Below are 24072 nucleotides of genomic sequence, written 5' to 3' on the forward strand. Positions count from 1 at the left end.
CGGTCTTTTATATCATCATAATTACAACAATATCCTTCATGGATTGCATAGTCATCATAGAGAAGCCTAATATTATCCCCGACAAAGATTCTAATTCTAATTCGATCATTTTGTTTAAATCACTAAGATTATCTATGGATTTTCTTTTCGACATTTCCTTTAAATCATTCTTTTGAAACAAAAAGATTCTTTGAACTCTTTCTAAAATCTCTTTGAAAATAACTTGGATTAACTCAACCACAAACACTGGTGGACCCAAAATTTTTAACGAGGGAGCTTGGTGACTTTATTATTGTTTGTCAATTAACTCGAGAAAACATTGTAGAAAGAGTAACAGGTTACGTGAAAAACTTTTCTTGTATTATTGTTTCATCACAAAGTGTCACGCCTCTGGAGAAGGTTTGGGCCTGGACGACTCAACATCGTAACAATGAAATCAATCTGTACGCAAGCCCATCCCGTGAAATTTCTTAATTTACATTAGTGAAAACGACAACTAGTATTGTCGTACTAAGCTTGTTTCCCCATTCTTGGATTGTCCACCACATCTTCTTATTGCTTCCATCCGACGCTTCATTTTATGCCTCACTCTTCCGCCGTCTCTATTTCTCTTCTTTTCCAGCTGTCTCCCATCATTTCTCTTTTTTACATTATCCACTCACCTGCCCTATTTTTGAAAAAGTTCAACCATGGTCGGTGTATAAATATTTCCCCAACCAATTTACACTATTACCCTCGTTACCTCTTTACTTCTAAGTGAATTACCTATGGGTATTTCAGTAATCTCGATCTTAATCTAGTACAGTCGGTTCTATTAGTCAAGTAATGAACGCAGTGCGTGTCAAAATATTAGTGGAGTGGAGGCAAAATATACACATGTGGCGATCAGATGCAACGAGACTGAGCTATAGGAAGTTTGATATTGATATCAAGGCAGATATTTAGAGGATCAAAAATATCTGGCTAAGTCGTCCACGTTGGCACCCAGTGGGAGATCTATCTGGAATCAGATTTTGCACTTTTTCTCATTTTTTGATACTGCCAAGGAAAATTCACTATTCATTTTCTCTTCAACTTTCTATCTTCCCAAACACTTCCCTAAAATATCTCCTACATAGGAAACCTCAGATCCGACTTCCAGAACAACTGAAAACGTCGTGAACAAATGGGTGAAGAGGTTCGGATGATCCAGTATGAACCGAGCGGCAGCAACAATAATAACGACGACGACGACGAAACTAACGCCGATGAAGAGAGAATACTTGAGTGGGAGATTGGCTTACCTAACGGCAAGGATCTAACTCCGTTATCTCAGTCGTTAATTCCGCTTGAGCTGATGACGGCCTTCAGTATTTCTCCGATGCAACACCGTACCCTCCTCGACGTTAATCGCGCGTCTCAGAGCACGGTATCGTCGCTACGTGGCAGCCAGTCGCACGCGCTCTCCTCTACGAACAACAATATCAAGTCCTTCACCGAAACGCGTGAGCCGACGGTGCTTGAACCCGACGAGACCGACCAAAACGGGTCGGGATCCGACTCTCGGAAATCGCGTAAACTGGACGCTACGGAGGAGGCCGACTCGGCTTTGAGGACGGACAATTCGAACAACAACGAGGATCCGTCTGCGAGGACGCTAAAACGGCCGCGTTTAGTGTGGACACCGCAGCTTCACAAGCGTTTCGTGGACGTGGTGGGCCACCTAGGGATAAAAAACGCGGTACCGAAGACGATCATGCAGTTGATGAATGTTGAAGGCCTAACACGCGAGAACGTGGCGAGCCATTTGCAAAAGTATCGGTTATATTTGAAAAGGATGCAAGGTTTGTCGAACGACGACCCGTCGTCCCCGGACCATCAATTGTTTGCGTCCACGCCGGTTCCACCCCAGTGTTTACATTACGAGAGCGGTGGAAATAGTAATAACGTTAACAATAACAGTAATAATAACGGGAATGGACACGCAGCAGTTCCGATGCCCGGGTCGTATGGTGCGCCATCGGCTATGATGTCGATGCCGGTTTATGGGATGATGAACCAGGGGTTTCACCACCAGGGGCATGGGTTCGACCCGAGCATGTACAATATGAGCATGAATATGGGTATGAATAATATGCTGCAACAGAAGGATTGGTCGGTGAATAAGCACGGGGCGGTAATGTCGTATCCCCATCATTTGGGGCCTTCTAGTGATAAATGAAAGAACAAGAAATTTTTGTTGGTGCCTTGAATAGAGGTACGTCTTCTAGTTCCAATAAAGCGTATGTGGGTATGTTATGTGATAAAAAGGCTCAATAATATTAATTCTTAGGTATGTGGACATTATATGAGGGTTTGTTAAAGTACTATAAAAATCTTTAAGACTTCAGATTGATTGTTAGATAAACTATCCTGTGTACATGCTGGCATTACCGGAGTTGAGTAGTTAATTTTAACTTGAGAACATCATTTTCTATTTATCATGTTTCAATTCGAAGTTATTCTCTGTTATGCTATTGTTTTTTCTGAATTATAATGCTGATATATAATTCTAGTGATTGTTATCGTATGACTTTGCTTTTTCTTTATGAATGCCATGTTCTAATGTGTATAGATTGACTCTTATACTTCTTTTGAAGGGATTTGCTTCAGTGTTCTTCAATTTAATAATAATGAAATGGCAGGTTTGAAGCTTTCCTTCTTTTAGCAAGGCCTTGACAAACAATGCCAAGGTCTTTCATGCTTGCTGTCAGTAATGTGTAGACTTATTTGTCAGACTCCAGTTGAATGGCTGGCATGAATTTTTATTTGCATTTCGTTTTGTTTTTCAGATTAAATGATTGGGCTACTTGGTTTGAGCTTAATATTTATTGGAAGTGGCTGGGTACTGGATTCTGAATTCATATAGAGCATAGAGAGCCGCTAAAAGGCATATTCTGAACAAAGTATGGAATAGATTATGGATCAGTTAATCTTTCTTCAGTTTCAGTACATGTCTTCTTCGATTTACCAGATGGTGGCACAAGGGTCTTGCAAACTATTCTAGGTCTACCAAGATGACAAAAAGCTATAAAGTACATTCTTAACTTGTTCTTTATTGATAAATGTTATGATTGAGTATTCTGAACATGCAAAATTTTCTTTCTTGATAACAAAACTGAGTTAATAAAAAAAATCTATGCAAAAATTGTTAGGTAGACTGACACTCTTACCTTGCAGGGTATAGAGTGCCTTGTTCAATTTTCTTCCCTTGACATCATTGGCGCACTTGATAGCTAGCTGGTGTCAAATTTTACTTGCATTAACCCTTTGGTTCCTTATTTCTTTTTCTTTTTGATGTGAAGCTTTCAAGATTATTTTTTCCCGGTGTTAGGATTAGAACGGCTATTGTGTTCTTACGATTCTGCGTCCATATGTGCTGAGCAATATTATCAACTAGGGTTTTATGAACCTTAGGAAGTATTGTTGGAGCTGCTTCCGGCCATTGTCTTTTTCATTTCTGTCAGTTTTCAGGCAATTACTAATTCAAAGTGATGATTGCAATTCTGCAACGCTAGCTATATTCCTGAAGTCCATATGGGGCTTCCAAAAAAGCTTATGAAATCTACACAATTAACGAAATTTGATATCTATTCTGCAAATGTGGAATTAGTTTGAGGAAAACCAATGCAAGAAATTTATGTTTAACATGAAACTCCAATATGGGGAAGTTACAATAGCTTATTGTTTAATTGTGAACCTTTTAGGCTTAATGAATACTAAAGTATCTCATTATGTAATTTCTTAAACATATGCTCTCTTCGGTGATCCAGTAATAAATCTTTCGCTGTTGGATCTTGTTTGCCGAATTGCCACCATGATGATAATGTCTGCCCAGGTGTGTAATGCAGACTCTCATCTAGCAAACCCATTAATAATTGTAGTCCATATAGTAACATTCCTATGCATGAGACTCTCAAGCAAAGATTCAGCATCCTTCGTCATCCCACAACTTGTCAAAAGCGCATTATCTACTGCTGTTTTAGATGAATGTTGCGTCTTCACAATTTGAGCATGAAGTTCTTTCCTTTCCTCAATTGCTAACAGACTGCCGCAAAGTTCTAAGAGTATGCATAATGGTTTGGCCTAAACCCTATACTATCAAGCTTCATGAAGAAACGAAAAGCCTCATCAAACCCAGGTATCAAGCAATTGCAAGAAGCAACCTCAAGAGAGGCATTTTATTAACAAAGATAATGGCACTATACATATCTCCACGTCTAGCAGACAAACATTTCGCCAATTCCATTCATAATCATCAAAGCATGGTATCTTCTTCCAAGTTCAAGACATCTCTCACGGCTAGCACCTTGTGCATCATTGATACACTCATCATCACTGAAAACTTCATTCGAAGTACCAATTCTTGAAAAATTACCATCGTGTATGACATTCTGTTCTTCACCGTCCATATATCCATTGAAACGAGTTCAGTCTTCGAAACACAACAGCCTTTGTTCTAACTTGTTAATTAATTATAAACCTCATTGGGTAGTGTTATTTTTTTACCTTGAAGTGGAGCATTTACCAGGTCAGCAACAGAACAGAAGCTGCTCAACAAGGGCCCGAAGTCAACTCTGTGTTTTGTTTCTTTTGTACTTTTAAAATGATCCGTTAAACAAGGTTATTTTAGCTGATTTCACATAATAAAATATGCCTATTTTATCTAGTGTATGTTTCCTCACCGTTGGACTACAATTTCATCTGGGACTACTTGCAGTATCTTTTCGTGATCCGTTCTCCTAAAAATTCTAACTGTATCAGCAGTTCATGGATTAAAAAACAGGAGCAAAAACTAACAAAAGTTCATTCCCTCACTCGCAGGCCAACAAAAGTTCTATAATTCTTCCACAATTACAAGCTTAATTGAATATGCATGTATTGTTACCACATACTTTTGTCTGTCTTCCCCAACTCTTTTCAAAATCTTCTCTTTTTTACTTTCAAAACCACACGAACTTAACAATGCCTAACATCTATGGAGATAATTTAAGCCTTCTTGTGTTTTCTCCGCAGTCTTTTACACCACTTTATAGGGATTTCAAGACGAAGAGAAGAAACAATGTAACCCTTTTGAGGGCCGGTCGGAGAGAGTCTCTTTACGAGGTTTTAGGCGTGTCTCCTTCGGCAACTGCTGCTGAAATCAAAAGGGCTTATCGGAAACTTGCTTTGAAGTATCATCCTGATGTCAATAAAGAGGTATTTAGTTAATAAATCTCTTGGTTGTGTCTGCGCAACTCTAAACTGTTGATGCGTTTAGCTCGTAAAAGAGAAAACTCCAAAGTGTTTATGCAGTACTCAGTTGAATTAGAAGTGGGTTAATGTACCAATTTTATGTAGTTATGGTTTTCTTTTTTTTCTTTTTTGCTTTATTTTGGGAAATGTGCGGTGGGTTTCGCTCAAATTCGAGATAACAATTAATGGTACGTAATGAATTCCAGTGAAGACTCTGTCATTGGACTCATTAAAATTGTATTGTTTGTTGGATCCACAAGATTCATTCAGTTTGCTACTTGGATCACTACAAAAACCGATTCAGTTTGCTACTTTGATCACTACAAAAATCGATTCAATATCTTGCCTATTCCAGTTCTCAATAATCATAAAATCTTTGGGGACAAATAAAGAGATTGATTAAATAGTCTGATATTCAGCTATTTGAAAAACTGGTCTTAGACTCCAAGAGTTGAATGCTCGAACATGCAAATCTGATACTAGTGCCTTAGGCACTTAATTAAGCAGGCTTCTCTTTCTTCCCTTGTAATCTATTGTGTTGTCCTTGCATAAATAACCTGTATTTCAATTTTTCTTTGTTTGGTTGCATACAGGCAAATGCACAAGAAATTTTTATGAGGATTAAGCGTGCATACGGTACATTACTGAATTCCGAATCTAGGAGAAAATATGATTATTCAAATCGCACATCTGATTTTTCCTATTCTACTGGTCAAAGAAGCCAAAGCACAAATGCCCAAACTGGAGAACAATTCTATGGATTTGGTAAATACTTTGTGCCTATGAAATTCATCTTCTGTTTGTTTTAACATGTTTGCAGTCTGTCTACTCTTCACTCATTCGTTGTGTAAACTTGCTCTCAAAGTATCCCCTTGTAGACAATAGGTTGGAGGACCATCGTGCTGGTGAATCAATCAAATTGCTTGATCCCTCCAAACTGTTCTACTCTTTGGACAAAATGCTGAATGGAATATTTCCAGATAGTTAATACTTTCTCTAACTTCTACTGATCTATTATGTACAAAACATCCCAACAGAACATGAAAAGAACATAACTTGATCGAGAATCTTACTTCTCTTTCCATCATCTGCATATGTTTTGGGTTTTCTGATGGTTCTATATATCCAGGTTGTTTGTTCTGTGCGTTATCTTATTGCACTTTCATGGTTGCTTGTATATCCATCAGTTGTCTTTCCTGACCCTTCCAACTGCCACAGAAAAGGCTTTTTGACCTTTGTTCTTCGACCTTTATAGGAGCTGCTTGTTTATATTTTCTTAAACCATTTAATGCTACAGGTAATTTTTTGAAGGATGTCCAAATAACAGTAGTTATATTGTGATCTCTTTGAAACATTAGAAAAGGCCCTTAAGTTGCCTTGTATAATGTATCAGTTTTGTGGGCATCTACTTTCTTTCCCCATTACTAAGCAACTAGAAATTTTGATTTTGTACTAATTTAGTCTGAATTTCTGCTACAGAGGACTGCTTGAGAGATCTTCAAGGGGAATTCCAAAACAGGGAATCAAATGCTGCTTCACAGGGGAAGCCAAAGAGTCTATGGGAGGAATTTTCGGTATGACATTGTTTCGTTGCCTATAATTCAGTATCTTGCTGAAACGTCACAATGAAATATATTAATATTCATAAGCAAATCTTTGTGAATTTACTTTCACCTTGACAGGAAATTGGAGAAGAATTTGTGGAGTTCCTAGAAAAAGAGCTTAACATAACTGACACAGAATCTGAAGCAAAAAACAGCTGGGAAGGGCCTGGAAAAGTTGATCCTTTTAACAATGCATCAACCAGGAGAACAGCTAGTAGTGTGCAAAATGAAGCTGAGAAGGGAAGCAGCATTGACGAAAAACTTGGTGAAATAGAAGCTACTCTAGCAAAGTTGAAAAAGAAATTGGGTCTGTAGCAAGGACTTGTAACATATATACAATTACATTGATTCTTTAATGCAAGATATAAAAGGCCAAGACAGTATTTCTGCCATAATTACCATATACCAAAATTGATTATGTGACATTCAAGGCATCTTCTTCACTCCAAGTTTCTTGTTTTACTATCAAGAAATAACTTGAATAGCAAAAGAAGAATTTTCATGTTAAAAAAAACATGTATTCAAGTATCTTTTGATAACATATCAAGATCAAAATTTTAAATTACTTGGTTCAATTATTGTAAAAATTCTTTCTAAAAGGGTTATCTAACTCAGATGAGATTCTTTGTTACCAAGAAAAAAAAATTCTTGTTTTGTTTTAATCTGGCCATATACTCCACATTTACAACACTGACTTTTGCTAGAAACTTCCTATTACTATGAAGTGAGGCTGTGCAATACTAATTATTTGTGGAACAATTTGAGGGAAAATTTTAGATATAAATACTAGGAAAGAACAGAAAATTCCAAGAACAAACTGTGTGATTTGGATGACGCTTAAAAAATAATTATATATGCACAAAAATTCACAGGTTTTGCTGGGGAAGAACTGCAGAAGCAACAATATGCATAACAGGGGGTAGTGCAATATCCAAAATCATAGCCTTCTTGGTGTCCACTTACCTTGCTCCGCCAAATTCAAGTATAAAGCACAAGATTGACCCCAAAAAAAAAAAAAAAAATGTAAGAAAGCAACTCAAATTAAATCATGTAATTAGGTCTAAGCATCTAACAGATATTCAAGTTCAAAGACCTAAAAGCCTGACTGTACTAAGCAAACTATGTAACCTAATCGCTTTTAATATCTCTCTCCAAACCGAAAGAATATTGCACCAGTCCCAGTATTGTGGTCAACGGCATACTCAGCCCGCACTAGACCCAGCTTGACACCAATACCATATGATGAACCATGACCCATGCGCCTATAGACCTCAGTGGGGTTCCCCTTGACATCCTTCGAACTTCCTAGATCATTGCCATGCTCTGCAAAAGCATACATGTGAGTATTTCTCACAGGTATCCGGATTTCAGCTCCAAGCTGCATATGACATTTTATAAGAAATTAGACACAAAATTATATTTTCGATCTATAAATAGTCAGGTAAGGATTTGTGTATTCAAATGCCTCTCATGAAAAATATGACATGAACAAACAAATGAAGTGCTTCACTACAAACAATAATTGCCTTCAGTAATTCTCACCTCAAGAATGTTCCTGGCTGCACCTAACTCACCCATATTATAACCTCTCACAGAGTATGGACCCCCGAGTGTAAATGCATCATAGCTTGGAAGGTCTCCTACACAACCTCCATAGTGGCCATTAAGCACTAGAACAGGTGGGGGTGGTTTGTCAGCACCTTCTTCAACTGGCTTCAATTGAATAAATCGTGTCAATGTCAATTGGTGGCGGTTAAAGAATGGAAACTTGCTGCCAATACCAAGGCCTTGGTCCACCTATAATTTGTATACAGAATGTTCATGTTAGCTTTGAAACAATCACATCACAGATGTAGGCCAAACACACAAATAGCAACAAAGATTATTGTATTTATTCATTGATTTTTTCTAAAATATGATAAAACCACGTGGAGATCCTTTTCTCAAGAATTTTTTTTTCTTTTCACAAATACTTTTCTAGAACACATTGTTAGCCAATATAGAGAATTATAGTACCATTTCATGTGTATTGCATTATAAGAAGTATGTGCTCACCTGAAATACGTTCCTCTCACCAACAACAGCTCCATTCACAAACTTGGTGTTGTCACGGGTAATATTTGCCTGTAAAAAGGCCATTCGGTCAATGCCAGTACCACTGAGGGTGGTTGGAGGTCCATCTGCGCTAATTCCTCCACTCGGCAAGACTCTTTGACCATTTGGAGAGATATGACTACTTTCATCACGTGTTGTTATCTCTTCCATGACAAGACCATAAGTGAATTTGCTTTGATGGGTGAAATTCTGCCAAGCACAAATCCATCAGAATGCAAACACAACCATTCTAATCTATAATTTAAAAATAAAAATAATAATGCCAAATAACAGTTAATCACTGGATATTACCTCTGTAATATTAGCTTTGACACCAGCTCGATCAACCCAAATAGGGGGGACATCATCCACTCCTGGTCCACCAGTGAACACAGGACTTAGTTTCCGACTGTTGAAGCAGCTTGCACGGAAAGTACGGTTACGAGGGTTATACACACCATCCAAATATGGATGCACATACTCCAGCTTAAAAGCAAGATCATCCTATACAAAATATTACGCTGTCATTTTATGATACAAACAATCATGCAGATGAAAATGGACCAAAAAGAACATTTCAGAAAAATTACCTGAGGATTTAAGAAGTTGCTGGTGGTCACTGAACCGAGAAGGGATCTATTTAGACCTTTCAGATTCCGGTGTTCAAAAGAAACAGTTCCACCAGGCTGAAGTGAAGCCTGAACAGAGTCAAGTAATAAAGACAATTCAGTGTCATAATTTGGTCATAGAAGTCATGGTTCCTTTATATAAATTTACAAACAGATTTTTTATTTGATATACATACAAATGTGGGGCGTCCACCTCGTCCAGGAACAAGACTCCATTCAGCACTGACTTCAGCTGACTTTTGATCCAGTTCCTTAAGCTTGATCTCAACAATGATTCCTCCTTCATTCTTTTCATCAGGACGTGGGTTCACCTCAATATTGGAAAACAAAGCCAGCGAATTTATATTTCTCAGAGCTTGTTTCCCAGCTTCTATGTTAAAAACATGGCCTTGTCGAAGCTGTAAACCCAATTCAAACATTAACCAGAAGAGTATTAGATCATCAATTACGAAATTTGGGACTATGATACAAATGACTATCAATCTTTTAAATACAGGAAGCAGGCACATGAATTAACCAAAATAACACCCGATAAATTGAAAATAAGACAGATATTGAGAATCAAAGTTGGTGTAAGGGAAAATATGTTTTCTGGTCCAACATTAATGCAACTTTAACTCATTCAGTACTTACAGCCACCAATGATCATAGGACACTACTGACACCTGATATTCCAATATGATAACATAAACTCATGCTGCATTACAAGTCATAGCTCCTCAAAAGTTCGAAAACAAGCAGACATTTGCATTTAAATGTACAAAAATAGACACTGATAAACCAAACATTTGCAGCATCAGTAAACTCTGAACACATACATACAGCAAATTACCATCTAATGTCATATTTAAGAGGAATAAAGTCAAGTTTCAGTTACTTATTCCACTAAGAAAACTCTAACATCTACCATACACACAAACAGGCAATCGTCACCCCTTAATTTACATTCAAATAAAACACTTAACTAATCATCACTCATCAATTACAATCTCACCTGTTTTGGCAACTCTCTCTTGACAACAGGCAATTGAGTGTTCCCTTCAACCACATTTCCCAGCTTATCCTGAAACTGCACTACCAACTGAGTTATATCCCCTTCCACAACCTCACAAACCACCTCCCTCGTATTCAAGTTCCCGAAGTTCACCACTTGTGCACAGGCATACCCTTCATCATGGTACCACTTCTGCACCCTGTCCCTTATCTTCTGCAACAACCTCGCACTTACATTTCCGTGGTCCTTCAACATCCGCAAAATCTCCCTATGCACTGTAAGAGGCAACAAACACGGCCTTGCCTTATCAATCCTCCTCCTATAATCCTTCTCCTGATTCGTATAATATTCCATTTTCTCTTTATCGGTCATATCAGGATCCATTTCAACAAGCTTTGATTGGGGCATCAAGCCTACGTTTATGCACCTAATTCTGTCAGCTGACTGCCACGTGCTCTCCAAAAAAGATATTGTCAATGCTAATGTACCATCAGGTTTCGTTTTAGTCTCCATATCAACCTTCTCGAACATCCCACAAGTGGCTAAAGATTCAAGCTCTTTCATAAGCTGGGCTTTTGTGTAAACTCCTCCAGGACGTAAAGAAACCATTTCAAAGAAAGAATCTTCAGTTCCCACGGTGACGCCACGTCGCCGATCGAAGAACAGAATATCTGAAAGCTTATATTTTTTGAATCCGCTGAGCTTGCTGAGTTGAACAATAATATTCGCTGGGAGACCGTGAGAGTCCCATTCCTGTGACTCGTTATTTTCATCAGCAATCGCTGAATCTTGACAAAGTAGGTTTCTCCAGAAACCATCATCACCATTCCCCCCCACGTTTTCTCCTCCACCGCCACCACCACCACCACCACCACCATCATCACCAAATCTGGCATTTCCACTACCTCCACTGTCTCCATCACTGAGAATGGGGGTGAGACGAAGGAACAGAGTGGCAGTGGTGGCGGAAGCAGTGATAAGGGGTTTAGACAGGGTCTTAAGGACATTAGCGTAATTGGCAGGGTTGTCGGAACGTTTATTAGGGCTTTGAGAGGAGAGATTGCATTGTAGAGGAGTGGCGAGTGGGGTGAGGGAAGAGGAAGAGGCTAATTTACGGCGAGAGAAAGTGGTGGTAGGGAAGAGGTGGGTGGTGGGAGCGGCTAATGAGGACATTGTGTTTATTTAGGCAAGCCACAGAAGAACAGAGAAGGCAAGCCAAAGAAGAACAGAGAATGGATAAGCAGAAAAAGAGAGAGAGAGAGAGAGGGGTTTAAGAAAACAATGTGTAAAATTGGGCGAACGACTCGACGTTTTTATAACTCTTAGATGGACGACTTATCATTCACAACAAGAACGACCGAACCACTACTGCTGTAGTGTATACACATTGGCAGAAACGATTCATGCATACGTACTTAGAAAATCAATCAATGGGGAGATAATGTTGATAATATGAACCTGCGAGTACCATGCGCCTTAGCGAAAGCCCCAAAATCAATCAATGAGTTTTTTCCCGCGCTCTAACGACGGTTAATCACCATTATGTTCCTGAAGATGATATTGTCTCCTTGAACAACCAAATATCCACTTTCATTGACGGCGTATCTGCTCCAGATGGTCTACACGACGTCCCTCGGTTGCAACAACTAAATGATTCGCCGCGCAATCCGTACTTTTTCAATAAAATTCTATCATACTGTGCGAGATTGGGGGTCACTTGATGTGGGAATCCAGCTACATTCACTCGTTGTGAAAATGGGTTTCTCTTCAGATCTCTATATATGCACTGCTCTTGTTGGTGTGTACGGAAAATGTGGAGAAATCTTAAGTTCTCAGAGAGTGTTCGATGAAATGCGTTAGAGAAATATAGTCACTTGGAACTCTTTAATTTCTGGTTATTTACATGTTAAGTCTCCCGATATTACTGTTGAATTGTTTATCAAGATGTTTGAAGTGGGAATAGAACCAGCAGCATTTATTGTTTCTGTTATTTTGGTAGGGTGCTCGCAGTTAGAAGATGGAGTGATTGAGGCTGAGGTTCATGGTCTAAGTTTGAAATTAGGGTTCTATAATAATGTTTAGGGTTGGATTTGAGCTGAGCACGAGCTAAATTTTCAGTTCGAGTTTAATTCGAATTTTAATCAAACAAATTTGAGCTGAGCTAAATCGAACCGAATCAATTTTCGAGACCAAACCGGCTTGGGTTATATCTAGACCGTATTGAAAATTAGAGATTGTCTCATCTATATGTCCAGTTGGAACATTTAAAAAATGATCTCTTTATTTAGAAGATGATAAGACAGAAATGAAATTTAGAAAATATGAAAATATGAAAAACAGGTTTGAATATAATTTAATAAAGTTCTTACTGTGGTGACAATTAAGTCTCTTGCAATTAGAGTAAGAGTATTTACACAAGAAACTATATCATGACATTCTTCAATCGAACTGAATTCGAGCTATATCGAGTTGAACACCCTTTAGCTCAAGTTTAACTCTAATTAAAAAATGAGCGAAATCTTTTGGTTTGAATTCAGTTTGAATTTTAATCAAACGAATTTGAGTGGAATTAAATTGAGTCGAATCAACTTTTAAGATCGAGCCAGCTCAGAACATATTCTGGCCTAATAATGTTGTTGTGGAGACAGGTTTGGTTGATATGTACTCAAAATGTTGCAATGTTGAGGACTCAAGACGGGTTTTTGATCAAACGCAGGTAAAAAATGTTATTACTAGGACTACCATGGTTACTGGGTATGCGCAGAATGGACAACCTATCCAGGCAATGATTTTAGTTCGAGAAATGATGCGTTTAGGCTTGAGAACTAATATTGTCACTTATAACAGTTTTATGAGTTCTTTTTCTCGTATGGAATATTTGGATTGTTGCAGACAGATCATGGTCAGGTAATTCGTGAAGGTTTTGAGTCTAATATCTATATAATGGTCACCCTTGTGACTGTGCACTCCAAATGTAATTGTAGTTTGGAGGATTTTCAGAAAGTGTGCTCTGGTGTCACAAGATGGGAGCAAATTTCATGGAATGCGGTCATTGCTGGTTTCTGTAATTTTGAGTGCGGTGAGCAAGCCCTCAATTGCTTCTCTGAAATGAGATGATCAGGGAATGAAACAGACTATTTTACATTTACTAGCATAATTGGTGCAACAGGAGTGTTTTCAGGTCTCAGAGAGGGGAAGCAAATGCATGCTCTCATTTTCAAATCAGGGTATGCTAGAAATGTCCCTGTTCAAAATGCTCGTGTCTATGTATGCAGGATGTGGTACTATTGAGGATTCAAAAAAGGTGTTCTCATCCATGAATATGCGTGACGTAATCTCATGGAATTCACTGATATCAGGGTGTTCTCGTCATGGGTATGCTAGAGAGGCTGTAGAGTTGTTTGAACAAATGCGAAGAACTGAGATCCAACCTGATGGTACCACATTCCTTGCTATGTTGTCTGCTTGCAGCCATGCTGGGTTCATAGATAAGGGACTCGAGTTTTTTTATTTGATGAAAAATGATGCTTCAGTTGAACCCCCCAAAATAAAGCATTATGCCACTGTTGTAGATCTTTTTGGTCGAGCTGGGTATCTCAATGAAGCAGAGTCCTTTATTAGCAGTATGCCCATAGATCCAGGACCATCAGTCTACAAAGCACTGCAAGCACTAACGATCCTGCAACTTATGTAATACCCTCAAATGTGTTTAAAATGGCGGGTTATTGGGATGGTGCAATAGCCTTGCAGGCACTAATGAGTCCTGCCTGAACAACTTCTCCGAAACTTTCTTTTCAAGTATTGACATGAAAGAGAGTTGATCAATTTATTTGACTTTATGAAATGTGGTCGCAAAGGATTTGAACTTTTACTTTCATATTTGGATTCTCTCTTTTTTGTCACTTAAACTATCCCTTTAGGCGCATTTCCAAATTAGTTATCATTTGTTGATTTCACTACTGATTGGGAAAGATCGTGAAAGTGCATTTTATGACTGGTGGGCATAAGTTTATAGTGGAGTCACTTGGGATTGTCAGAGATAATGTTTTCAAATAATCGCACTTGGAAGGAGGAATATTTTTGTAAAGTTTAAAAAATTTAGAAGAAGGATAAGTTAATGCATCTTGTCTCAGTTAGCTTAACCATTTGTTTCACGTCCCAAGTGAAGAATGAAGCATTTCAGAGTTTGCCATTTTGATATGAAGTTTCCGAAGGCAAGCTGTTAGGTTTAATCCTGACCATAATTGTGCTGGAATTTCGATGCTTGCCGAAGGTTAAGAAATTCTCAAATACAGCTTTGATTGGAAATCAAAATAGTATACTTCAGAAGCTTGAGCTCATATTCATGTTTTCTCTGCTAGAGTTGAACTTTAGGTCCAAGTTAATTTGCTTGCTGTAAGAGAATCACTTATACTTGGTGCAAAAACATACAGAAAATGCCTTGATTTGTTTTCGTTTTGACATCTGTAGTTGAAAAATTGCACTTTCCTTTGTAAGTTACTGATGAACGCTTATATTTGGTAAAACAGGAAAACTCAACAACAGAAATTTCTCTCCCCAAGAAATGAGGAGCGATGGTTGATGCAGGCCTGGTCAAATTTGGTATTTTAAGAGAAAATCACTTTTGATTTGCTGGTGGCGAGCAAATTACATTATCCAAATTTTGCCGTATAAAAATAGAGCCCCACAAACATCTCAGGGTATGTGGCCCATGTCAATTTCCATGAGAGAACACCGGAAAGTACTTCTTGTTTAACATTCATTTTTATTAAATATCCCTCTTCCATAGCTTGAAAACCTATAGATAAAATTCTAGGACGGAGATCTCAGTCTGCAACAATGAAAGACCCTCCAAATTCCACGTATGGAGCATTAACTCCAATTGACCTGAAAAAACATGGAGAAAATCCCAGATCCCCAGCATCCCCACCTGTTGAACACCTTATGGCAGGTAAGCCCATAATTTTATAATTACAAAAAATAACAGATAATTGTTGAAAGAGCGTTTTTCGAATATGTTTTTGCTCAATCTGAGTTATATATATACATTCCATTCTAACAAGATTAATGTGTGTACAATAGGTGAAGCTTCAAGGCGGTCACCTCACTCACCGGCATTTCGAAGAGAACATGACCCTGAAGAAGATCACACCCATCATCAAAAGAAATCAGTTCTGGCTAAAGTTAAGGAAAGAGCAAAGAAATTACGACACAGTCTCAGTGGCAAAAAGAAGCATAGTGAGGAAGGCAACACCACACCTTCATGGGGTGTTAGCTTAGAAGACGAAGATGAAGAAGAAGATGCAGAGTATCTTGGAGCCCCAAGTATCTTAACTAAACCCTTATAATTATCAGTTTACGCAGAAGTGTTTATTCTTTTATTCATATGATCACTAATGTCAGGATTCTTGATTTTTTAATCCTTTCAAAACGTTTAATCTTTCCAGTGTACGAATCGGAGTTGGCTCCTGAGGGGTATAAGGAGCATGCAAGGCAGCATCCAAGAGAAATTCCTGCAATTTCTGAGAAACAAGTTTTGGCGAGCAGTGTCAACCGTAGTGTTGAACAAGAAAAGGAGAAGCCTGCTACTTTTACTACGCCTGCTACTTTTACTACTGCTGCTACTTCTCCGAAGCAGACTAGTAGTCCGGCTACTCCAGACAAAACTACTCCGCCTCCTAACAAGACATTAACAGAAACTGTAACTGAGAAGCTGGCTCCGGCATATACCACAGTATCGGATGCAACACATGCAATTGCTTCAAAGATTCAAGGCCTTACAATTTCATCCCCAGCTGCTCCAGAAGCTAAAGAGCTTCCTGCGCTTGAAGCCGAGAAGCCTGCCAGTCCAGCTGGGCAAAAATGGGATAAGGGCGTTTCGGTGAAGGAGTATATAAAGAGTAAGTTTGAGCCTGGGGAAGATGAGAGAGCACTTTCTCAAGTGATAACTGAAGCAATGAGTCCGAAAAGAAGTCCTGGAGAAGTGGGTGTGGTGGAGAAGGTGAGGGAGGCTGTAACTTCTTTTCTTTGGAAAGAAGAACCCTCCCGATCTTCACCTTCACATTCGGCTTCAAACTCATCGGCAAGCAATATTCCTGTCTCAACCAATGCTCATGAAAGTGAGACTTTTCATCATCACTATCTTGAATCAATATTACTTATTGTATCTCGTTTTTATTCATAATTCTTGTAACGGATTAGTTAATCTCTTGTAAGATAATCTGTGTTGCAGTTACCGAAGAAGAAGAAGAAAACGACGGAAGAATACTTCAAGCAAATTAGTATTTTGGGCTTATAAACGTGGACATCAAAACTCATATTACATAAAATTAATTGGATTATATTAAGATCCAATCTATCATACTTATATATTACTCATTTATATTATTTTTATTAGACGTGAGACTTTAATCTCTAACAAAGAGAAATTTATCTTATTGATGAAAAAAGCAATTTCTTGACTCTGATTTTGTACAAGTTTATGTATTATTAATTAGACTGGAAAGGTTAATCACATTGTATTCATGTAGTTCTATTTACCTCATACATGCCACCAATAATCTGATTTTGTAGCTCGTAAAGTTAAAAACTGAAATGTTCCTAGTCTTGTCTGTTAACATATGGAAAATTCATTTTTGGTTAATTATATGATTTTGAGATGTTTACTTGTGCGCAGAGTAATACTATTTATATTCATTTTGAGTACACAAATAAGTATACATTTATATGTATCATTACGTGATTAAATGTTATTTTATCATTAATTTATAATCATTAAATCATATGATGACAAATATAAAATATGTATTTAAAATATATATATATATATATATATATATATATATATATATATATATATATATATATATATATATATAATTTTATTAGAGTAACAATGGTCATGACATGAAATAGTTGTAGTTCCTTCTTCTTGGAACTTCTTGTTGGCATTTATCAATTCTTGGAATCAATAAATTATTAGAAGAATGATCTTTGCTCTTGATGAGATTTGTTACACCGAATGTTATATGCAAATCAGTCTTGTATAATATAAGTTGCAGTATTGGAATTAAAGATTAGATAATTAATTTTTAATATACACTATAGTGTAAAATATAATAAATATATAAAAAAATAACCCAAAAGATTTTTAATCTAGTTTGGTTCGATAATCAGAAATTTATATCTTCGATACATTATTAATTGTTGGTAATACGATAAAATATATCTTAATATCTTATAAAGAATGTAACATTGAACAATGATATTCTTAAGGTAATAATTAACTCTAGGGAATGGTAAGTCTTTTCTTGTGTGCACGTAAATGAAATGCTATCTCTACACTTTTCCCTCTTTATGTTGGCCCTTCGTATTTAAAGGATAAAAAGAAGGTATTACATATCAGAATTTGATACGAAATAGTTATATTGACAATATAACCTCTTTTAGTAGAAAAAATATAGTGACGATTTTTTTTTTTGACTTACCATTCCCTAGAGTTATATACGAAATAGTTACTTTTAATATTATCAAAATATATATTTTTTTTGTACTATATAATACCAGAGTTGGTGTTTTAGAGTCAATTTTTTTAACGATATTACTCCATATTAAGTCATATTTATACAACTCTCAGTATTAATCTTTATTTGTAAATGTATATGTTTACATGTATGCCAAAATAAATGTTTTTTCCATGGTAGAACCATGACGAAAGGATCAATGTGTGTCAATTGATCATAAGGCACTTATGTTACATATGGTGGCATTTAAAAAACATTCACAACCCTAATATTATCCTGATTTAGGCATAAATAATATGGTTGTAATTATAATAGTGTTGAATAATTTTACTGAAAAATAGTAACAAATTTTATGTGTCAAAGTTGTTTGTTGACAACCTAATGTAACATATGAGTGCACGTTGAATAGACATATTTATTAGATTGGTCTATCAAAAAGACTTCATATAGATGATTACTCTAATATCTATGAAATACATTCTTTTGCAAACAGTGGTACATATGATATTTTAATTTGAGATTACCAAATCGTTCGACAATGATCAATATGATTTAACACTAATTCAATGTAATTTTTGTGAAAAGATTATCATAATGGTGGTGATTGACAAAATAACTAATGGCATAATGTGGAAAGTTCAACTAAGATAAACATGATAACATATATGATTTCATCATTCAATAAATTTTAAATTAATATTAGGGGTTAACAAAGCTGATGAAGTATTAGAATTTTCAAAGAGAAAGTTTAAGTTTGAACTTTTGTCACATTTGTGAAACCTTGATTCGACTTACCAAAATTTTTTTTTTAATTAATATACTTTCAAGGTAATCTGCATAAGTAATACAATATGAATTTCGTTCAAACAGTAGTCATGAAATAATAGTCTCGCATAACATAAAAAATCATAAAATTAAATCTTAATGGTTTAACCTACAAAATTACTTTAGAGCAATAATATGTGTACTAACTTTTGAGTACATAAATATGTATATACATAATATATTATCATATAATTATGTATAACTTTATTTTTAATTCAAAATCACCTAATCACTTGATGTCACATATTAAATATGTAATTATTTATGTAATTAAAATGGGTACACATAGTTTTAATAATTAACTTATAAGAAAGACAACATAATCAAAAATTAATATTATGAGTGTGACTACCTTCGAGGAAATAAAAAATAAAATCAATTAAAAATAATAAATAGAACAATATCATGTTTTTTTTTTCAATTAATACTACAAAAAAAATTAGTGTTAGTGAGAGGAAAACAACAAACAAGTAAATATATGTTTATTATAAATATTGATTTCATTTGGTTTAGAATTTCGTTTGATTTCATTAGGGTTTCATTTAGTTTTGCACATAAGGCTAAAAATTAATTACCTAATTGTTGTATTTAATGGGTCATGCTAATCTCAAGAAGATTGTGCGAGTGAGAGTGTGTGTCTTTGAACAAATTGAATTTTAGCTCACTTAGGTAAGTTTGAATCTTATGTTATAAGTTCACAATTTTTCATCAATAAAACCATATACACATACTTTTAAATTTACAAATCGGTATACAGATAATATATCATTACGTGATTATATAATTTTAAATCAAGAATAAAATAATGTTCAGTCACATAATGACACCTCCTATATATACCTATATGTGTATTTAAAAATATATACATATAACATTATTCCTTTCTCATAGCTAGATTTATCGTCGAATCATACAAGATATTGTTTTTAAATTGGTAATTATAATTTGAGTAATTGCTAATTGCTTGACTTTTGAGTCGTTCCCAGCATGAAATGAATGTAATTACATGTTGTTTATTCATTAGGGGTCACTGGGTTCACATTAGTTGCTTTTTTGGCACCATTTACCTTTTTCTAAAATTGTGTACTTTAGTTGATATATTATGGATGATGTGGACACTCTCAATTAATATGAACGTGAGTTGGTCCCTATGAATGTGACCAACCCATAAAAATTTACCATTTCTTTCACAAACAATGCATTTGGTCACTTTGAATGTGATGGGTCAAGCAACAATCTAGAAAACTAGGTCTGGCAAACCAAACCCAATTGGCATACCGTGATTGAATTAATTTTATTTTTCCACATTCATTAATTATAAGGATTGATTATTGTTTCAAGCTCATATAAACTACGGTCCAGGCAATTATTTCCATTAGGTCAATTAACTAGTTAATGTTTGTTTGACAATTATTTGTATTGTGTTTGGGTTTGTGTTGTGATAATATAAGCCTAACTACTAGATCATTTACCCATGGTTCATTTTCACCGGAAATATGCGGGGATTTTGAATGTGATGATGATTTTATGATAGAAAAGGAAGGAAATTCATCCTTTTTTACTGTAAGATGAGAGCAAATGACAGTACTATACATGATTAAATGTATAAATATTCCTCAAAAAATCTTAGTACAAGTCCACCCAAGAAACATTTGTTTAGGTGTATGTAGGAAACAAAATTTCAATAGTGTGAATAAAGTAGACTCCAAGCAGGAACCTAAAGACTTGAAAATATGATGAATTACAAATGTGAGTAGATGGTTGGCATTTGGTTAATTGTATTCTCATCAAACTGATTAACTCTGTGAATAAATGCTTGAAATTTATTTTTTATTAGTCAAATTCTTTTAGCATCACTTTACACATATATGCAATAATCAAATTCAGAAGTGTTTAAAATTATCCAATAACTAAATCGTGTTGATATTTATACCCAAAATTAAACCAAAAAATATGTTATTTAAGAAACAAGTTTGCATACCAATTTAAAACCGATTTTTTGTCACTAGTTTGTCTTTTTTTAAAAAACTAATTAACTAAACCAAACCAGTTTCGAAAAAAATCAACAAAAATAATCAAGTATCAAACCATTTTTGAAAATTTTGAATAGAAAAATAATACAATAGGGTGACTTTCTAAATTTTGGTTCAAAACCGATTAACCACAAATTTGATTTGATTAACTGATATTTTTGATTCGGTTTTAGTTTATGATTTTCTTTTAATCAAAAATTCGATTTCGTTCAAAATAATGTCAAATTAGTCAATAAACTAGTTTTTTTAATTCGATCCGATTAACCATACTCTTAACCAGATCAAACCACATATTTTAGTTTGATTTGATTTGATCAAATATGAAGTATAAAATGGTTGCGTTTACCTTGGTGTTTGACAAAGTCTCACTCTCTCTTTTTTTTTTAATTCGAAAATTTTTCCAAACCTGAGTTAACACACCTTTGCTTAGTCAATGTGACACATGTATCCACAATTATCGCTCATTGCAGACAGGTTTTCTTACTGAGCTCTTCTGTAGTTCCTACATTTCGTAAATAAATCTAGTGCTCAATAACACAGTTAACTGCCTTACTATTCATGTTAAGTTAATTAGCTTTTATGACCTGGCGTTTCAGTAGAGACGAATGACAATAAAATTGGCTCATCCATCTAGAGCTTTGAAATGGAAATTTAAATACTCACTTGGACTTCATTGTCATAACTTGACCCTGTGGGGGGGTCAAGTTCATGAATCAGGCTCTAAAGTCCTGAAGAACCTATACGCGTTTAAATTTACATTTTACTCTGAATGAATTATCTTCTTTAATTTAATATCTGAGATTAGTTAACAGCAGCATCTCTCTCTTTGAAAAAGGCAGAACTACTTCTTTCTTATATGGCTGCAGCAAGAAGATCCCTGCACTTTTGGGTGATTCTTCATCTTTGCTTGATTTCCATGGCTATCGCTCAAGGTGAAAATCAGTTCATTTATCATGGCTTCAATGAAGCCAAACTGCGTCTTGGGGGCATAGCAAACGTCCTCCCCAGTGGTTTATTGCAGCTAACCAACATTTCTGAGATTCAAACTGGGCGTGCTTTCTATCAATTCCCAATCAAGTTCAACATATCTTCCTCTCAATCTCTTTCATTCTCCACCAATTTTGTATTTGCAATAGTTCCATCAGAGTTTGATCACAGTGGCCAGGGCATGGCTTTTGTCATCTCACCCACCACGGACTTCAGTAAAGCTGTTGCAACTGGATATTTTGGGCTCTTCAATATTTCAACCAATGGCCGCTCTACAAATCATATCTTCGCGGTTGAGCTTGACACTGTACAAAGTGGTGAATTTGAAGATATTAATGGAAACCATGTGGGGATTGATGTGAACAGCCTGACTTCTGTTGACTCTGCACCAGCAGCTTATTTTTCTGATAAAGAAGGGAAGAACGAAAGCCTGGACCTAGCTAGTAGAAATCCAACACAGATTTGGATAGACTACAATGGGGCAGAAAAATTACTCAATGTAACCCTTGCTCCAATTAGAATCCCAAAACCCAAAAAGCCTCTCTTGTCAAAATTGATCGATCTATCTGAAATTCTTTTGGACTCTATGTATGTTGGTTTCTCTGCTTCAACTGGTACTCGTGAAAGTGAGCACTACATTCTCGGATGGAGCTTCAATGAAACTGGGCAATCACAAAGCCTTGACATTTCAAAGCTTCCTTCTCTTCCACCCACCAGGAAAGCAAGTGAGAAAACAGATCCACTGATCATCATTTTGCCTGTAGCCGCACTGGTTATGCTGATAATAATTGGTGGAGCTGTTTACATTGTGAGGAAGAAGAACTATGAAGAAGTATTTGAAGACTGGGAAAAACAATATGGTCCTCATAGGCTCTCCTATAAGAATCTGTATGAAGCAACCAAAGGCTTCAAAGACAAGGAGGTCATCGGGCAAGGCGGTTTCGGAAAGGTGTACAGAGGCGTACTTCCTTCTTCGAATGTACAAATTGCAGTCAAAAGAATCACCCGCGACTTGGATCAAGGGATGAAGCAGTTTGTTGCAGAGATTGTAAGCATGGGAAGGCTAAGGCACAGGAACTTGGTGCAACTCCAGGGATATTCCAGGCGAAAGGGAGAACTTCTATTGGTCTATGAATATATGCCTAGTGGAAGCCTTGACAAAATTTTTACAGCAATAAAAAGCCAGGCCTTAACTGGTTTCAGAGGTTTCAGATTCTCAGAGGTGTAGCTTCTGGCCTCCTTTACCTCCATGAAGAGTATGAACAAGTTGTTTTACATAGAGACATAAAACCTGGCAATATTCTTTTGGATGGTGATCTAAACGCAAAATTGGGAGATTTCGGTTTCGCTAGATTATATGATCATGGTAGCCACCCACAAACCACCAACCTGATAGGCACAGTGGGTTATCTGGCTCCAGAGATGCTTAAAACTGGAAAGGCAACTACTGGTACAGATGTATATGCTTTTGGAGTTTGTATGCTTGTGGTGGCTTGTGGAAGGAAGCCTATAGAGCCTGGAAAGGAAAATTTGGTTGATTGGGTTGTTGATTTCTGGTATAGAGGAGACATTCTTGATGCCAGTGATCCTAGATTGGCGGGCATATATGACAGAGGGCAAATGAGTTTGGTTCTGAAATTAGGGCTCTATTGCTTAGAGTATAACCCAGAAACAAGGCCTAGCATGAAGCAGGTGATGCAGTATTGCCAAATGTAGCACCTGAAAGCTTTGTGATTGCTTCTTTCACTACAAGTAATAAAGCTTATGAAACTGCTGACTCATTTCGGTTGTCGGGCGAAACTAGTTCCACTCACATCTTCTCTGCCATTGATCCAAACGTTACAACTGGCAATTGAATCTACCGATTTTCATACAAACCCAGTTTTCATTTTAGGAAAATGAAAGTTAAATTTATGGATAAACCAGGCTCTTGGTGTGATCCTGTGAATATTTGGAGTCCATTATTTAATTTCTCTTCGACATGTTTATAATGAGCAATACTTTGTGTACAAAATCTTTGTAAATTAAAGAATATTACATGTCAAACAGACAAGATTTTTACATCAATTAGTAGAGAATAGTTCACATTAATAGTTTTGTTCCCAAAAGAATGATTTGAATGGTTGCTTA

At 36.3% G+C, this 24072-nt stretch overlaps 4 protein-coding genes and 1 pseudogene across 11 annotated transcripts; 4 read left to right on the top strand and 1 right to left on the bottom strand.

Annotated features, from left to right (window-relative positions):
- The first annotated feature begins 899 nt into the window (after window positions 1–899).
- Window positions 900–7252, top strand: LOC123225258 (transcription factor LUX-like). 8 transcript variants are annotated; one of them, XM_044649180.1, is made up of 7 exons: window positions 2244–2663; window positions 2811–3053; window positions 3792–4896; window positions 5035–5217; window positions 5847–6018; window positions 6733–6827; window positions 6936–7252. In XM_044649180.1, exons 3-7 carry the CDS (start codon window positions 4891–4893, stop codon window positions 7170–7172), a joined length of 693 nt encoding a protein of 230 aa, XP_044505115.1. In that variant the 5' UTR covers window positions 2244–2663; window positions 2811–3053; window positions 3792–4890; the 3' UTR covers window positions 7173–7252. The 8 variants fall into 8 exon arrangements, 4 of the variants coding, with proteins under 4 accessions (XP_044505111.1, XP_044505115.1, XP_044505112.1 ...); XM_044649177.1 differs by having other exon boundaries at window positions 3792–5217; XM_044649178.1 differs by lacking the exon at window positions 3792–4896.
- Window positions 7253–7651: 399 nt separating this feature from the next.
- LOC123225256 (protein TOC75-3, chloroplastic-like) lies at window positions 7652–12093 on the bottom strand. Its single transcript, XM_044649175.1, has 7 exons — window positions 10575–12093; window positions 9757–9978; window positions 9542–9649; window positions 9264–9455; window positions 8913–9161; window positions 8400–8654; window positions 7652–8235 (listed from the first exon to the last, which is right to left on the bottom strand). The coding sequence occupies exons 1-7, from the start codon at window positions 11745–11747 to the stop codon at window positions 7996–7998; spliced, it is 2439 nt and encodes an 812-aa protein (XP_044505110.1). The 5' UTR covers window positions 11748–12093; the 3' UTR covers window positions 7652–7995.
- On the top strand, window positions 11856–14268 carry LOC123226252 (annotated as a pseudogene).
- Window positions 14269–15413: 1145 nt separating this feature from the next.
- LOC123226253 (low-temperature-induced 65 kDa protein) lies at window positions 15414–16891 on the top strand. The gene is made up of 4 exons (XM_044650782.1): window positions 15414–15525; window positions 15657–15899; window positions 16022–16693; window positions 16807–16891. The coding sequence occupies exons 1-4, from the start codon at window positions 15414–15416 to the stop codon at window positions 16854–16856; spliced, it is 1077 nt and encodes a 358-aa protein (XP_044506717.1). The 3' UTR covers window positions 16857–16891.
- Window positions 16892–21649: 4758 nt separating this feature from the next.
- Window positions 21650–24009, top strand: LOC123225339 (putative L-type lectin-domain containing receptor kinase II.2). The gene is given in 2 exon segments (XM_044649275.1): window positions 21650–23102; window positions 23105–24009. Coding segments are annotated over 2 exon segments (1845 nt in total). The 5' UTR covers window positions 21650–21811; the 3' UTR covers window positions 23659–24009.
- The last annotated feature ends 63 nt before the right edge of the window (window positions 24010–24072 follow it).

Source organism: Mangifera indica, chromosome 9 (genome assembly GCF_011075055.1).
Source record: "Mangifera indica cultivar Alphonso chromosome 9, CATAS_Mindica_2.1, whole genome shotgun sequence".
Taxonomy (NCBI): Eukaryota; Viridiplantae; Streptophyta; class Magnoliopsida; order Sapindales; family Anacardiaceae; genus Mangifera; species Mangifera indica.

Bases quoted from the DNA above. Each gene is read 5' to 3' on its own strand.
- LOC123225258 (XM_044649176.1), top strand. From the start codon at position 1,166: ATGGGTGAAGAGGTTCGGATGATCCAGTATGAACCGAGCGGCAGCAAC.
- LOC123225256 (XM_044649175.1), bottom strand. From the start codon at position 11,747: ATGTCCTCATTAGCCGCTCCCACCACCCACCTCTTCCCTACCACCACT. The intron at 8,655-8,912 runs GTGAGCACATAC...TACAAATTATAG, and splicing joins GTGAGAGGAACGTATTTCAG to GTGGACCAAGGCCTTGGTAT. The intron at 8,236-8,399 runs GTGAGAATTACT...TGTCATATGCAG, and splicing joins CAGCCAGGAACATTCTTGAG to CTTGGAGCTGAAATCCGGAT.
- LOC123226253 (XM_044650782.1), top strand. From the start codon at position 15,414: ATGAAAGACCCTCCAAATTCCACGTATGGAGCATTAACTCCAATTGAC. The intron at 15,900-16,021 runs GTATCTTAACTA...TAATCTTTCCAG, and splicing joins AGAGTATCTTGGAGCCCCAA to TGTACGAATCGGAGTTGGCT. The intron at 16,694-16,806 runs GTGAGACTTTTC...TCTGTGTTGCAG, and splicing joins CTCAACCAATGCTCATGAAA to TTACCGAAGAAGAAGAAGAA.